Here is a 14548-nt window from a genome sequence, read left to right as displayed (position 1 = left end):
ATCTTCAACAGTATCTTCCCTTTTTTCATTTAAATTAATTTGATTAGATTGATTCAGATATTATTATTACATATTATATTTAAATTTAGTAATATAGTTTTAATGTTTAATAAAAATGATAAGTAAATATAAAAATAAAATTCGATACATTAGAAATACATGAGAGTAGAGAAAATCTTCAAAGGCACTATAACTTATGCGAAAGAGACTATGTGAGTACTATTGCATGTGATTGATTATAGTATGTTATTTTTCATTTCATTCATTATCATATATATTTATATGTATTACATTATGTATATTATTAAATATGTAGACATTTAACATAATTAGGAAAGGGAGGAATTTAATTTTTTTTTTCACATTATTCCCAAACCCCCTTAATAGTCTTAGAACAGTTGAAGGGGTGTTTGGGACTTCTTATAATTTTATTTTTATTTAATATTCGTGTTTTCACTTTTAAATTTATAGGTTTTTATTACGTCAGAAAGAGGGAGTCAGTTGTAAAAAAAAAATTAAATTTTAAAAATGAAAAACTTATTTTATTCTCTTTAATTATTTTTTATCATTGTTTTTTTTTTGGGGGGGGGGAGGAACATCAAGCTCTCTTCTATATCGAACTTTACCGTGGGATTGTATAAACATTGTTATATGATAATAGGAATGATTTCTTAAAAAATTCCTTCAGTCGATAAAATGTCATATAATTTGTGTTCGCAGCACATAAATAAGCAATTTAAATGAAATAATTACGTTAAATATTTATAAAATTAATTTTTTCTTTAAATGATAAATGAATTGTAGTTTGGATTTCAGAATAATAAAAATTTATCTTATATTAAATATAATTTTGAAAATCAAATCTTTTTGTTATTTACATGTTTTCTCTCGTCCTCAAAGCATTAAATATCTTTCCCACCGCTAATATAATTTTAATAATATTGTTTAAAATTTACAAAACATTAGTACTAGTTTAAGACACGTACATTGTTCAATGCCGTTTACAAGACATGGTGCCATCCTCAGGATGTTTAAAGAATATCATACTGAGTTGTCCTTCGAAAAAATATATATACCTCTCTACTATATCCAACTTAGTCTGGTATCCTTTTGCGCCTGAGATTAGGCCAATGTCTTCAAATTTTATCAATAGATTGAAGTAGAAGTTTTTTTTTCGGTTTCGAATATCTATGAACAATTAATTTCCAAGACCACTCTTTGGATAATATTACATAGATAATTATTTCAAAATACTATTTTTTAATATTTAAATCCAGTATAAAGTCCGGCAATTATTATTTATTTTTGTGCTTTCTGACACACAAAAGAGATTAAAAATTAAAGTTTAGTTTAGCTACTCTTTTAGAACTCTTTCTGATGTATACCGTTTTGCGATTTATATGTATTTTAAAATTCGAGTTTTAATAAGCAAAATCGAGAATACTCCGAAACAGCTTACTTATTATTATATTTTAAAAATAATAACGACGTATTTATATATATATATAATCTTCAATTCTTCTTAACATCGACTCTACGCTTTCGTTTCCAATATTCTTTCCCACCTCTTCTTCGTATAACGAATGCTACTAGATCAGATCCATTCTATAGTGTTGTAATACTTCATTAAAAAAACTCTTCAAGAAAATTGTTTAATTTCTTGAGGATTGTAGCAGACTGTGGATTAGGCCTATTGGGGAAACCACATTAAAAAAAACGCACGCCAAGCACTCTACCCCAGCGGTGGTGTGGAAAGGAGTGCATTATTGAACTGCATTCAGCGTTTCATGTTCTTTTTCTTGGAACGCATTAGAAAAAGCAAATAAAAACACTATTTTATTTTTTAAAATAATTTCATTAAACAAACTCAAAATTTTGAAGAATTAAATTTTAAACGTCAAAATGCCACTTTACCACCTTTCCTGGACCCTTAATTTAAATTTTGCAGATGATCATAGAAGAAAATTTCAAATTTAAGACTTATTATTCTATTTTATTGGCTGTTTGAATAAGAAAAATAACTCACTATTTATTTCACAAACAAATAGAATAAAATTATAAGAAACCTATATTATGGATTTAGTTTCGTCAGGGTTCATTCACCTCCCCAGTATTATCTAATAATCACGAATTCAGCTTTTCCTCTCTCGTTGATCTTTCACGCCAATTAGAAGCTATACTAATAAGTTATCTTCATGATGGGTTATGAAACCCACTATAACCATATTGTTATATATTACATTTTTTTATTTATTTAATGTGATTTACATCTGTACAAGTAATCAATACAATAAGTAAATATGTTGTATGTTTCATTTACACTTGAAAATCTTGGGAAGGAACCATCCATTGGTGGTACTTCAAGCATTAATTTAAATTAGAAGGTCCCGTGGACATCTTCTTTTCAGACGCCTCGGAGGGTTATCAGGGATTGTTAAGGATGAAAGATTAAGAACTAATGGGTTAGGATGGGTAAGGAGTTTGGAATGAAAAGACGCATATCTGTTTTGGGCCAAATCTGCAACGAATGGGATGCTAAGGTATTTGTTGATGAGTTTATTTGTAACGTAATAAGGAGCATTAACGATTTTACGTAGAATTTTGGATTGTAAGGATTGGATCCGGGAGGAATTTGATGGCTTCGTAGAGCCCCAGAGCTCAATTCCATATGTCCAAATTGGTCTGATTATCGTTGTGTATACTAATTTTTTGTAGTGAATGGGAAGTTTAGAGCGTTTGTCAAGTAAGTGTTGTAGCAATCGGAATCTACGAGCAGTTTCTTGTCGTTTCAGTCTTGTTGTGGATTCCAAATATTACATTTAAAGTACGACGAACAAACACACAAAGAAACAAACAACCACTTGAAAAAATCACGTGAATAAACAAACAAACGTATATACAAAGTAAAAAGTAATTAAAGAAGAAGAGCTAACGAACACGAAAATAAAAAATAGGACTTCAATGGGAGTCTTGGCCCAAAAAAAATTGTCGAAAAATATCATTTAAAATTTAGTAATTAGTTTATTAATTAACAATCCCTATACTTATATCTACTTATATAAATAAACCTTGTACTTTGGTTAGTTAAGTTATTAAAATGTTTCCTTAGACAGGAATTTAATTACATTTTTTTTAACAAAATCAAAATGAAAAAAATTATTATTTGACAATACCTTTTATTATTATTTATTATTTTGACAATATATTTTACATCTTTATTAATAATATATAAATAAAAGTTATTGAAGTACAATCAGCGCATTTTCTTCGGACTGAAAATCCTTCAATTAATGGCAGTAATACTCGTCGTATTAAGAGTGACAATTTATTATTTTAAGAAGCTGTATAACGCTATAAAGCTACTATAAATTATACTTTCTGATTTATAACACTATAAATAATACTTTATTTCTGTAATTAATGCTGTTGGAGAAAAGGTTTGTAAAAAATGGTTTAATATCGCCTCTACTTCTATGTTACCTTTAATTTATTATCCGTAAATTCCTCTAAGTTAGAAATTTATTTCGCAACATATTGCTCTAATATTTTGTCTAGACTGCCTGAAACTCGTTCAAGCCAACAGGGATATTTCACACCGTAAAGAAACAATATTGTTTTTATTATTATTCTTACATTCAAAAATAAAAACGATAAAAAAAATACTCATTATATTTCAAACAACACTAATTTTATATTGTACCAAATTTGCACGCTTTACTCTTTTTGGGCTGTTTTATTTATTTATTTTTATTTTTTTGCACAATATTTAATGCCTAAACTAAATTTCTCATATGTATGCCATTAATTAGTCATTTTCTTTTCATTTGATATTTTTTTCCCTTATTTAATTTATAATTAAACATTTAAATTCGGTGTTAAGCAATGCGTTGTTTATTATATGAAGAATCGAATTCAACCTTAGTAAAAATTTAGAAACATAACAAGTAAATACAAGTGAACAATATTTAATCCTTGGTAAAACGATTTAGGAAGCTATGGTTATGTACAACGTGAAGCGCCGTTCTTTCATCGCGAAAAGTTTCATCGACATTGAAATTTTGTACAATTTTTTTGTAGTGTATGGGGTCCACGACCATGCAATATATTCCACAAAAGCATACCTCAAAATTTTCAACGATTCATTCACAATACAATTCCCTGCTGCTTGTATTCAAACACCCCTAGCGGTCTCCAAGTCAACTAAGATAAGAAAGTCATAAGAAATGTTTTGTTTTTTAAATGATCTTTGGGTTCCCAAGGCGCTCTCAAGTCTCCCCCTGGTATACAGAGTTGAAGTGGCTCTATCCAACCTCCCGAAGGCAATACCTCCTTGGTGTTTTCCTATTCCAAGTTCTTAAAATAAAAAACTTACTTATTTCCTTGATTTCCTCACTCTTCGTTCATCCATCCACTCATTAAACACCAGATTCCAACCGATTGATTTATATATGTCCTCCTATAAAACCGCCTTCTTTAGCAAACCCTTCGTCATACGTGCAATCTTCTGGAATTCTCTTCCCATCTCCATTCGCCAATCCTCATCCATTGTTTCCTTTAAACAACACCTATTCCACCACTTATTGTATAACCAAACATCCGCATCATTGTAATCAAATAAATAGGCAGGTATTGATAAACATTATAAACAGTAGTTAAGCCAATATCCCAATGCAATTTCATTTTACTATCCGAAAACTTGTAAATGGTTGCCAGACAAAAGTCTTAGGGGACATATGTCCCAGAATAAAATTATTTTTTTCATTTCATTTCATGTTTAACTTTTGTTTATAATAATATCTTTGTCAAGATTCTTTCAATTACTTGTAATAGTTCACTATTAGATTCACTAAAAACTTTGAAAAGGGACTTTTATTCTATTGTTTTAGCAATCGTCTAACTGTCTACTTTCTTCAGAACAAATAAAATTAATCAATTCTTAGAACCTTCTTATGATAGTTCACCCCGGGGCGTTCGAATATAGTTAACAAAAATATTCACCGTCATAATTGTGTGAAACCGCTTCGTTCTTGATTCATAACTATGAATCCCTAAGTAACTATTATTATCATTCCAGTGGGAAAACTGGACCAGAGCTCTGTTCTACAGAGATGTCCCTCTAAATTATTCTGCCCTAGAGCACACAGGACATTTAATGGTTGTTGCCTGGTGTCTGCGTGCTGCATATATGTTAATACCGCTTAGCATTCTATGCAACCCTTGGTTAATTACAAGTCTATCCCGAGTCACATGTAGAACAGCTAAAATATAAATTAAAAAACCCCTTGTTAAGATTAAACTAAAACGCTAATCTGAGAGTGACAAGTGTGAAAGCATGTCAAAAGCAATTGTTTTCAGACCTGAGAATACGATATGATGCCTAGCTTCTCTTCATGGTCGAGGTAGTCACTTTGAACAATATTTCATATGAGTGTTTATTCATGAACTATAATTAATTGAAGATCAAACTGGTCTGTGTAAAGTAGGGAGGGAATATCGATACTAAAATATCGGAAATCTAATAAATTAATGAAATAGCAATTATAAAACAATAATATAGTAAATCATAGGTAAAGCGAAGCAACATCATGACAAGTAAAACATAAACATAACAAATATTAGAACACCCACCCAAAATTAACTGAAATATAATTCAAAATGTTAGTTGAATAAGTGGTTTAAAAAAAAAAAATTGAAAACCATTAAATCACCAAAAAAAATTTCCAATCTGTATTATGGACATTAACAAATAATATCTAATTCAAATTTTGAAATTCTCAACATTAAAACATTAGAATATTACTTTTTGATATCGATATCAAACTTTGGTAGTGATAATACAAAATAATATCGATATTTCATAAGTGAAAAACATTCATATTTTTTAGAGGAATTTAAAAATATTTTAATTTTATTTCGACATCGATAATAAATATCGGAATTATTGGTAATATTTAGTTAAAATATTGTAATCTTTGTATATCTGCTATATATTTTGATCCAATATTATTGGTCGCTGATCTCCCAATGTTATTGGTATTTATTGATATTTGTTTTATGCTGTTAAAAATTACATATATGAAGTTCTAAGATGTGTGATTATTTTTAGATAGCAAATTACCTATTTTTTTTTGCCCATATATTTAATATACGCACATGTATGTATATCTTTTTTTTTTTAATTTGGGTAGAAAGTTATTAAAAAAAAAGACTGATAAATCTAAGAAAAATATCGATATTCCGGTATTAATGGTTATAGAATATCGATAGCGAAATATGGAATGTCGGAGACAAAATATCGATATTTCGATAATGTCTATATCTATATCCCATCCCTACTGTAGTGCTTTTATAGTTTGTAATATAGTTTTTCGAATGTTGGCAAATGTAAAAAATTGAGAAAAAAATCCTATTATACTATATAATAATAATATATTATTATAATATATATATTGAAGAAACGTATTAATCGTTATACTTAAATTTTTATTCTAAAAAGAAACATCAGACGCCTCCTCAATTTGTCATGGAGTCAATATGGCTTTGACACATGAATGAATCAAATAATCAATGGACCGTTTCGAATTGATCAATGAACAGGTGAGAGAGAGAGATTACCTGTGGCCCAAGGAGAGGACCAATATAACGGTGATATTTCCTGTAAGGGACAGCGCTGCCGTCAACGAGAATATTGTGACAAGGGCGTACTGGATCGGGCGTTCGACCACTTCCAGGCTGGGATAGTCCAGGTCGAGGTCGTCTGGAAAGCTGTCGTTCACCATCATCTGGAACCAAAGTCATTAACTATATAATTATATACAGGAAATATTAATAATTAAGGGGAAGAAAGTAAAAATGTGGTCCAGTACCAAAAACCTCACATCCATTGTCTAGATATGATTTTCAAAGGTTTCCAAATAAAATTTTTGGCAAAATCCAAATTTTCAAAATCTTTTTTTTTTTTTTAATAATTTATTTATTGATATTTACAACAGTATACATACATACACATCAAGTAAATTTGCTATAAGTTATATTATGACATGATACAAACATGTGAAGAATCTACCCATTTATAGAATTCCAAAAACATTTCTAAAGGAGAAGATCTCGAGGCCATCTTCTTTTCAGACGCCTAGGAGGATTATTAGTGAAGGAGAAGCCAAGTTAGAAACGAGTTGGTTTGGGTGGTTGGGAAGTTTATTATGGAAGGATTGGTATCTGGTTCTGGCCAATTTGATAACATAGAGTACATTGAGGTCCTGATGCATGATTTGATTTGTGACAAAGTATGGAGCATTAAGGGTTTTACGAAGGATTTTGGACTGTAAGGATTGGATTCGAGACGAATTAGTCAAAATCTTAAAAACAAATTTCAACTTATCCCATCATTTGGACGGCAATCATGCACCAATTGGTGGATGATTTTCGTTAGGCTGTCATAAAAAGCTAAACCAATCTAAAATTGAATAATTTTCAAAAATACTGGGTAGGAATTCACAAATTTTTTTTTATAGTTGTTTTTATTATTTATTATTTAGAGTTTATCATAAGGCAATAATAAATACAGATGCAAGAACCTTGGCTGATAATGTGAGTTGCTTTGAATTTCTTTTTTATACAGTAGGGAAATATTTTAAAAAACCTACAAATTAAAAGAAAAAGTAATTAAAAAGCCAAAAAAGTATTTTAAAAAAGACATAAAACCAGGGAGGTAACCAAACAGCACACTGGACATGAGATAAGGTCCAAAGAGGTAGCAAGAACTATAGAGTAATGGTTGTGCTAAAGAGAAGTGAAGAATGCACCAATAAGTAATGGTAAAAAAGTGAGAACAGTGTATAGCAATGTAGATATGGCACGATTTCCTTTATGAAATTCAAATTTTGACTAATTATGAGGTGAATATAATTGTATGAATTATAATACATATGGATGAAGATTGTTATTATGGTGGATTATTGTTGTTTGTAGGTTTAAATCATATGAATATGGGGCAGTGGTCCCGATACTTTGTGCTACAATATGTTAATTTAAATTAAATAACATTCAAATTGAACGTTTATCGACCTCATAAAAATGTTTATGAATTGACTTACCAGACTTCCTAAAGAGAAAATTCAGTAAATAAATATAAATTACAAATAATGAAGAAAAGAAAAATTAACATACACTTGATTAAAAAATGTAATATATACAACCAATTTATATTGTACTATTCAGGTTTCAAGTTTGGTCTATTATTATGTATTTGGTACGTTTGTGAGTATATATTTTTAGTGATGTCTAATCGTATTCTACTATTTCTTGTATGAATAGGTTGTTGGAAATATGAGTAAGAGATATAATGTTCTCTCTTTAATCACCGAAAGCTGTAAGTCAGACATGTTTGAAATTTCGGTGTACCTAGTATAGTTTTCACTATTTCCTGTTACTATGTGTTGAAGGGAAAGTGCCACCCCCAATAAGAATTCAAGATAACGTCATCTAGAGGCAGATACATGAGGCAGTAGACTTGGGTAGCCATCTTAGTTTCTACAACAGAACGAGAAGAGTGAACAGTATTTCATGTGCTGTATCATTTTTAGCTGAGATAAACAATTCACTACGAGTGAATAAGCTACACCCCACTCAGGCGTAGAGACGGAGGGAGGATGAAAGAGGGAAGATAGCCCAAGAAGAGAACAAGAATATGCAATTTCAAGATCTCAATAGCTCACTATTATTATATGTATTACCGTTTAATTATTATAATAATTTCATGTAACCCCATTACAATCAACAATCAAAATTAAATACAAAAACCACATTTCACAACCTTTTGCCAAACCTCCACATAACTATGTGTATAAATTAATTTAAAAGTAGCTTTCCTCCCTATACCACCATTCTTCGTTTATTTTAAAATCCATTAATTATTGATTACAGTGCAATCCTTTTATTACAACCACCAGCATATTACAATTAATTTGGGTAATATCTCCCAATTTTCAGTCCGGGGAATACCTTGATTAAACACTAGGAATTATTTTTTTTAATTAATCCGAAACTTAAATTAATCTTCTGGAACATTCTAGATTCTTCTTCCTCTGATTTTAGATAATTAAATCATTAGTAAAGATCTGAATTGGGTCAATATTAGTGAAAATACAGTAGATAATTTCTGTACTGAACTATTATGTATTCTGGATATATACATTTAGGAAATTTGTGTGAGTAAAAATACCTCTGAAGATTTCTTTATTATTGGGGATTTTAGGAACATGGAGTTTAGATTAGTTTTAATTAGTGGTTCGCTGAGTAACTAATTACTGGGTTACTATGTAGTTTAACCTTTAAAGGGTTCTGGCTGATAAGGTCATTGGTCAACTGGTTATATTTTCCTATATAATAAAAATTAAATTTTTATGTAAATATTTTTTAAAATGAAACATGACCCATTTTAGCAGTGTCAGAATCAGGAATAAGGACAAAGTGGGTGATTTTCTAGGACATATTTATCTTTAGAGGATTGCGAGTTCTTGGCCATAAGATCATCCAATAGCCAGGATGCCAGGTGATATTATTGAATTTATTAGAGGATTAAGTTATTATACACTTTAAAATTAAGTTCTGTCTGTTTCTTAGAATAAAGCAAAATGATGCTTTCTCAGCTCATGCTAAATCAAAATCCTTTTTTTACAACTTCAGAGATTGTGGAAAGGCTCGATTCAGTTTAACAAAAACCTCAGAAATATTTTTTTATCTTTGCATACCACTTTGGTGTCTACTTGCACGAAACAAAATCGAATACCTCTTGGACCGTATCGCTGGGGATGAAAAGTGAATTATCCTAGGTAAAACAATTGAGCGTGAGTAAGACAATATTGTGTAATCGTAAGGCATTCGAGGACCGATATATTTTGAGCTCTTGGAATCAAGCAGAAAGCTACAAGAAGTACAAGAGCCCAAGAGGAGAAAAAAAGGCAGTTATTTCACCCAAATTTTTAATTATATAATTGAAAACTAGGTATAATTAATAGTCAAAATTGAAGAGTCTGCCAAGTATAGGTAGGGAGAATAAAAAATGGCAGCTGTTTCAAAACGTTAAAAATAATTAATTTTTTATTTGGAGCTCTATATCTTTAAAAATATCAACAACAGAAAATCTAAGGATGTATCATTTAAAGTACAGTAAATTTGCTAAAATGTAAGCCCTAATAGAGCTATTTACGATCAACAGTTATGGAGATATAGCTTTTTAAAAAGAAACATTTCATAAAAATGTTGTATGGAACGTACTGAAATATGAGTAGTTAGTTAATTAATTTTGAAAAATCTATATTTCAAAAACCATTTGACGTACAGATGTTTATTAGCACTCAAATTAAAGCACGTTTAATGGGCTATAAAGTAGTTTATCACCTTTACCTTCATAGAAATAGTATTTTTCATGATATTTGCTAAATTAAATTGATTTATAGTTGTTCGGGCAAATTTTCATTTGCCAAATTTATATTCATATGTGAATATCACAAAAACTACTACCCCTATGAAGATAAGTGTCATAAACTACTTTCTATTAAGTCAAATTTTCTTTATTTTGAGCTTTGGCAGAGATATGTACTTCTTATGGGTCTAGAGACGTATATTTTAAAAAATCCAATATTTTATACGAACAACTAGAAATTAACATTTTGTGAGTTTATTTTGTAATATATCATAAAAACTACTACTCCTACAAAGATAAAAGATATAAAATATGTTATAGTAAATCTAACTAGCATTCATTCGAGTGCAGGCAGACATCTGTACATCCAATTGTTTCTGAAATAAAGTTTTTCATAAATCAAACTTATTGTCCGAATAACTATGAATTAATTTATTTTAGCGAATATAATTAAAATTACTATTCCTACGAAGGTAAAGGTCATAAACTTCTTTATACTACATTAAACTATCTTTAATTTGATTGCCAATAGACATCTGTACGTCACTTAGTTCCTGAGACATAGATTTCTCAAAATACATTCACTAACTACTGATATTTCAGTACATTTTTATAAAATGTTGCTTTTTAAAAGTCTATATCTCGAAAACATTCGGACGTAAATAGCACTATCAGGGCTAATATTTCAGTAAATTTACTCTTCTTTAAATGAGGTTGTTTTAGATTTTCTAGTGTTGTTGGTAGTTTTAAAGATATAGAGCTACGAATGAAAAATTAATATTTTTTTAAGGTTTTGAAACAGCCACTATTTTTTATTCCCCCTACCTATACTTGGCAGTTTTTATTAAAGTAATCAAAAAGTGGTGTGAGGTAACTGCCGTTTTTTCTTCCCGGTTCTTGAGTACAAGTTAGTTCGGAGAGGTACTAACAGCTAATTGATTATTTAAATTTTAAATTTCACGGCAATAAATCCCACCAATTCACCTTTACTCTTCGTCGTAAACCTCGGACTTGCTGCCCAACAGTATCCTTTAACAACAACCCACTTATTCTTCTTGAAGAGATCCGTTACTTAGGACCAAATCAGGACAAACGACTAACCTGTAGTCCTCATACAAGATTGAAAAGACAGGAAACTACTCAATTCCGGGAATACAAAACTTACTAGACAAACTCTTTGAACTTCTACTAATTACAAAAGATTCATTCATATAATTATAATAAGGAATTTCAGAACTTGCTAGCTTAAACCAACGAGCTAGTTTAGCTTATTAAGCTAACCCTTCGAATTCTTCTCGTATCTAATCTTTACAATCCGAAATCCTTAATGCTCCTTACTTTGCCAAAAATCAAATCATCCTTCAGGACCTCAATGTTTCATATATATTTGATTATGTCAGAACCAGACACCAATGCTATTGATGTTATTGGAGTTCTATCAATGTACATATTTTTCTATTTTCTATTATTGTACATATCAATAAAAAAAATAAAATAAATTACAACAATCCAAAGTAAGAAAAAGGACTAGGGATCTTCAATAGGAAGAACATGATAATGGCACATAGAGAACTCATCAGAAACTCCCAGAAATAGGCTAGGAAATTCTGTCTCATCCATCGAACTCCCCGGACCTCTCCGATTATCACTTATTTCTACCCTTACATTTTTTTGCAAGAAAAAAATTCAAGAAGGAAAAAGATATGAGAGAAGCTATCGTTCATTTTTTCGCATTAATTTTGTCTTGTACTTATGTTATTTTTTTATTATGCGATCTGCTTTATTTTATTATATTTATTTATTATTATTATTTTAGTGTTATTTTCAGTGAGTAATATTGTTATCATTAATATTTTTTTAAACCTTTTTCTCTTTTATTCTTTTATTTCTGTATATATTGTATGAATGTAAATATTTTAACTCTAATAATTAATGCTATTGATTTGTGGTAAATTATAAAATTAATTCTCTTCAATAAAATAACATAATTTTTTTTTTTTTTAGTTTATTTAATTTATAGATATTACAATCTGCCGCACTATTGTGGGCAATAGGTAACAGCGGTGAATGATCACATTCACAAATAAATTGAAATAAGAATGAAAATAAATAAATAAATAAAATGTCTCTTAAAGTATACACAAATAGAAGGATAAAAAATAAAATAAAGGTACTAAAAAAAAAATTGAGCTAAAGAATTTTTTTAAACAGTGGAATTTATTTACTGCCATTATTTACTAGCAAGCAGTAATAAGTCATAAATAATTATGACAGTTATATTATAAGTTTATTAACGGTATGAAAAAAATTAATATTTTGTTTTATTATTTTATTACTAGTTGTTTATTAATATAATAAATAATTAATTCAAATAATAAACTATTTTTCAATGATTTGCAGCCTTTTTAGATTTTATTTTTAAAACGTAAAATGTTGAATCCAGTTTAAGATACTAAAATCACTTTATTAAGAGACTGAATGACATTATTTAGACATGCCACACTTTAATAAATAATAAAATTATTAACCAAGATAACAACTAATAATTGATGGTTTATTGATTGCCTATATATAGGATATAGCATAATGTCTTCTGATGCAATACATTTACATTAATAGAACACAACTCATCTACGTCCTGATAATATCGGTAGGTCATATTGAATCGACTCGCTAACAGCCATGTTCTCAATAATATGATTCAAGTCTTGATATCTGGTATCACTATCCCAACAGATGCCCATTTATCCTTGTCATGAGGAAGATACCCATCTATTAAGATACTCTGATATTGTCCCTCGTTTTTCATGGAGTAGATCGTATATTTTTCTCATCACACATTCTACGAAAATATGGTGATTTAAGGGGGCTGGGAATGCATTTTATATTTTTTGTAACCCCTAGAACAACTTTGTGTATTTTCATGTATACTTATAATAGCAGACCCGGCAAATTTTCGTTTTTGTTAGATTTAGAGATATTGATAAATTAACTCAATACAATTGAAAGTTTGATTTAAATTAATATATTTAGTTATTTACACATTGGATTAATGATTGAATCAATTGCTTACTATATCGACTTTTTAAAAAATTATTTAAGGCATCAACCACGTGGGTTGACAACATTATTGCTTCAATTTCCTAAATAGCAGAGGTTATACTTTTAATTTAAAACTGCACGGGGGCAAGGGTCCGGATTCGATTATATTGAAGTGTGAAACTATTAAAACATGGGGACGTGAGGTAAACTTTGATTACATTTTATTTTAGAGCTTGGAATGATCTACGGTTTGTTTGTTATCCTGTAAGTAGAATGGAGATCCACTGGTATAACATATAAAAATTTGAGGGAGTAGTATGCTGGGTAGTCAGTCAAAATTTGTTTAAATGTAAGTTCTGTTCCGCAATTTCGTATATAGCGGTAAATAACGTTATATAATAAACACATGGGGGTGACTGTAGCAGCGTGGTAACGCTACTGTCTGCCAACCCAAAGGTTGCGAGTTCGAGTCCCCCCGGCCCTATTCGGGATTTTTTCAAGCATATTTCAATTATACAATACTCACTAACAACCTCCGCATTTGTGAGGCCCGTTAGCCAATAATGGGTGGCACTCACAAAAATAGGCGTGGAAGTAACGAACCCACCCTAGAAAAACAACGTCAGGAAACGCGCGATGTATTTTCTAAGTACAGGCCTTGAACCTAATAATAAAAACATATGATAAAAAAATAGAACTATCTTCAACGCGGCTCAACCAATCTATATGAAACTTGGAATTGTTTTAGGGCTCTATAAACTGAACCAAATGGCACAAACCAGACCTAATTTAACAAAAAAGAATTGGAAATATAAAATTGAAATTGTAACTAATGCTTCGCCCTTGTTAGGGGATTAAATCTAAAAATTGTTAGTTTCGGTTAAAAGATCAGACATTAAACTTTCTAATGGTTCTATTAACATAGGAATTGGATAGAATGCAGATGTGATATGAGCTATGGTCACCAGGAAAAAGAAATTCCAAATAAATATTGTTTAAACTTTTTTTTTTTTTTATTTCTTTGAAGGTTTCCGATGATACTATGGAGGAGTATGATTTGCTTTTTTAGAATGTTTAATA

At 29.7% G+C, this 14548-nt stretch overlaps 1 protein-coding gene across 1 annotated transcript in view; it reads right to left on the bottom strand.

The window, feature by feature from the left end:
• Window positions 1-6884, bottom strand: part of LOC106679896 (RYamide receptor) — a 126162-nt gene extending 119278 nt beyond the window's left edge. Inside the window, exons 1-2 of the mRNA XM_014419287.3 lie at window positions 6867-6884; window positions 6616-6782 (exon numbers count right to left, since the gene is read on the bottom strand). Coding sequence (XP_014274773.1) covers window positions 6616-6782; window positions 6867-6884 — 185 coding nt within the window. The remainder of the gene's footprint in view (window positions 1-6615; window positions 6783-6866) is intronic.
• Window positions 6885-14548: the final 7664 nt, after the last annotated feature.

This window comes from Halyomorpha halys, unplaced genomic scaffold, assembly GCF_000696795.3.
Source record: "Halyomorpha halys isolate HHAL.00 unplaced genomic scaffold, Hhal_1.1 Scaffold230.1, whole genome shotgun sequence".
In the NCBI taxonomy this organism is placed as follows: domain Eukaryota; kingdom Metazoa; phylum Arthropoda; class Insecta; order Hemiptera; family Pentatomidae; genus Halyomorpha; species Halyomorpha halys.
This window is presented reverse-complemented; position numbering and strand designations above follow the sequence as displayed.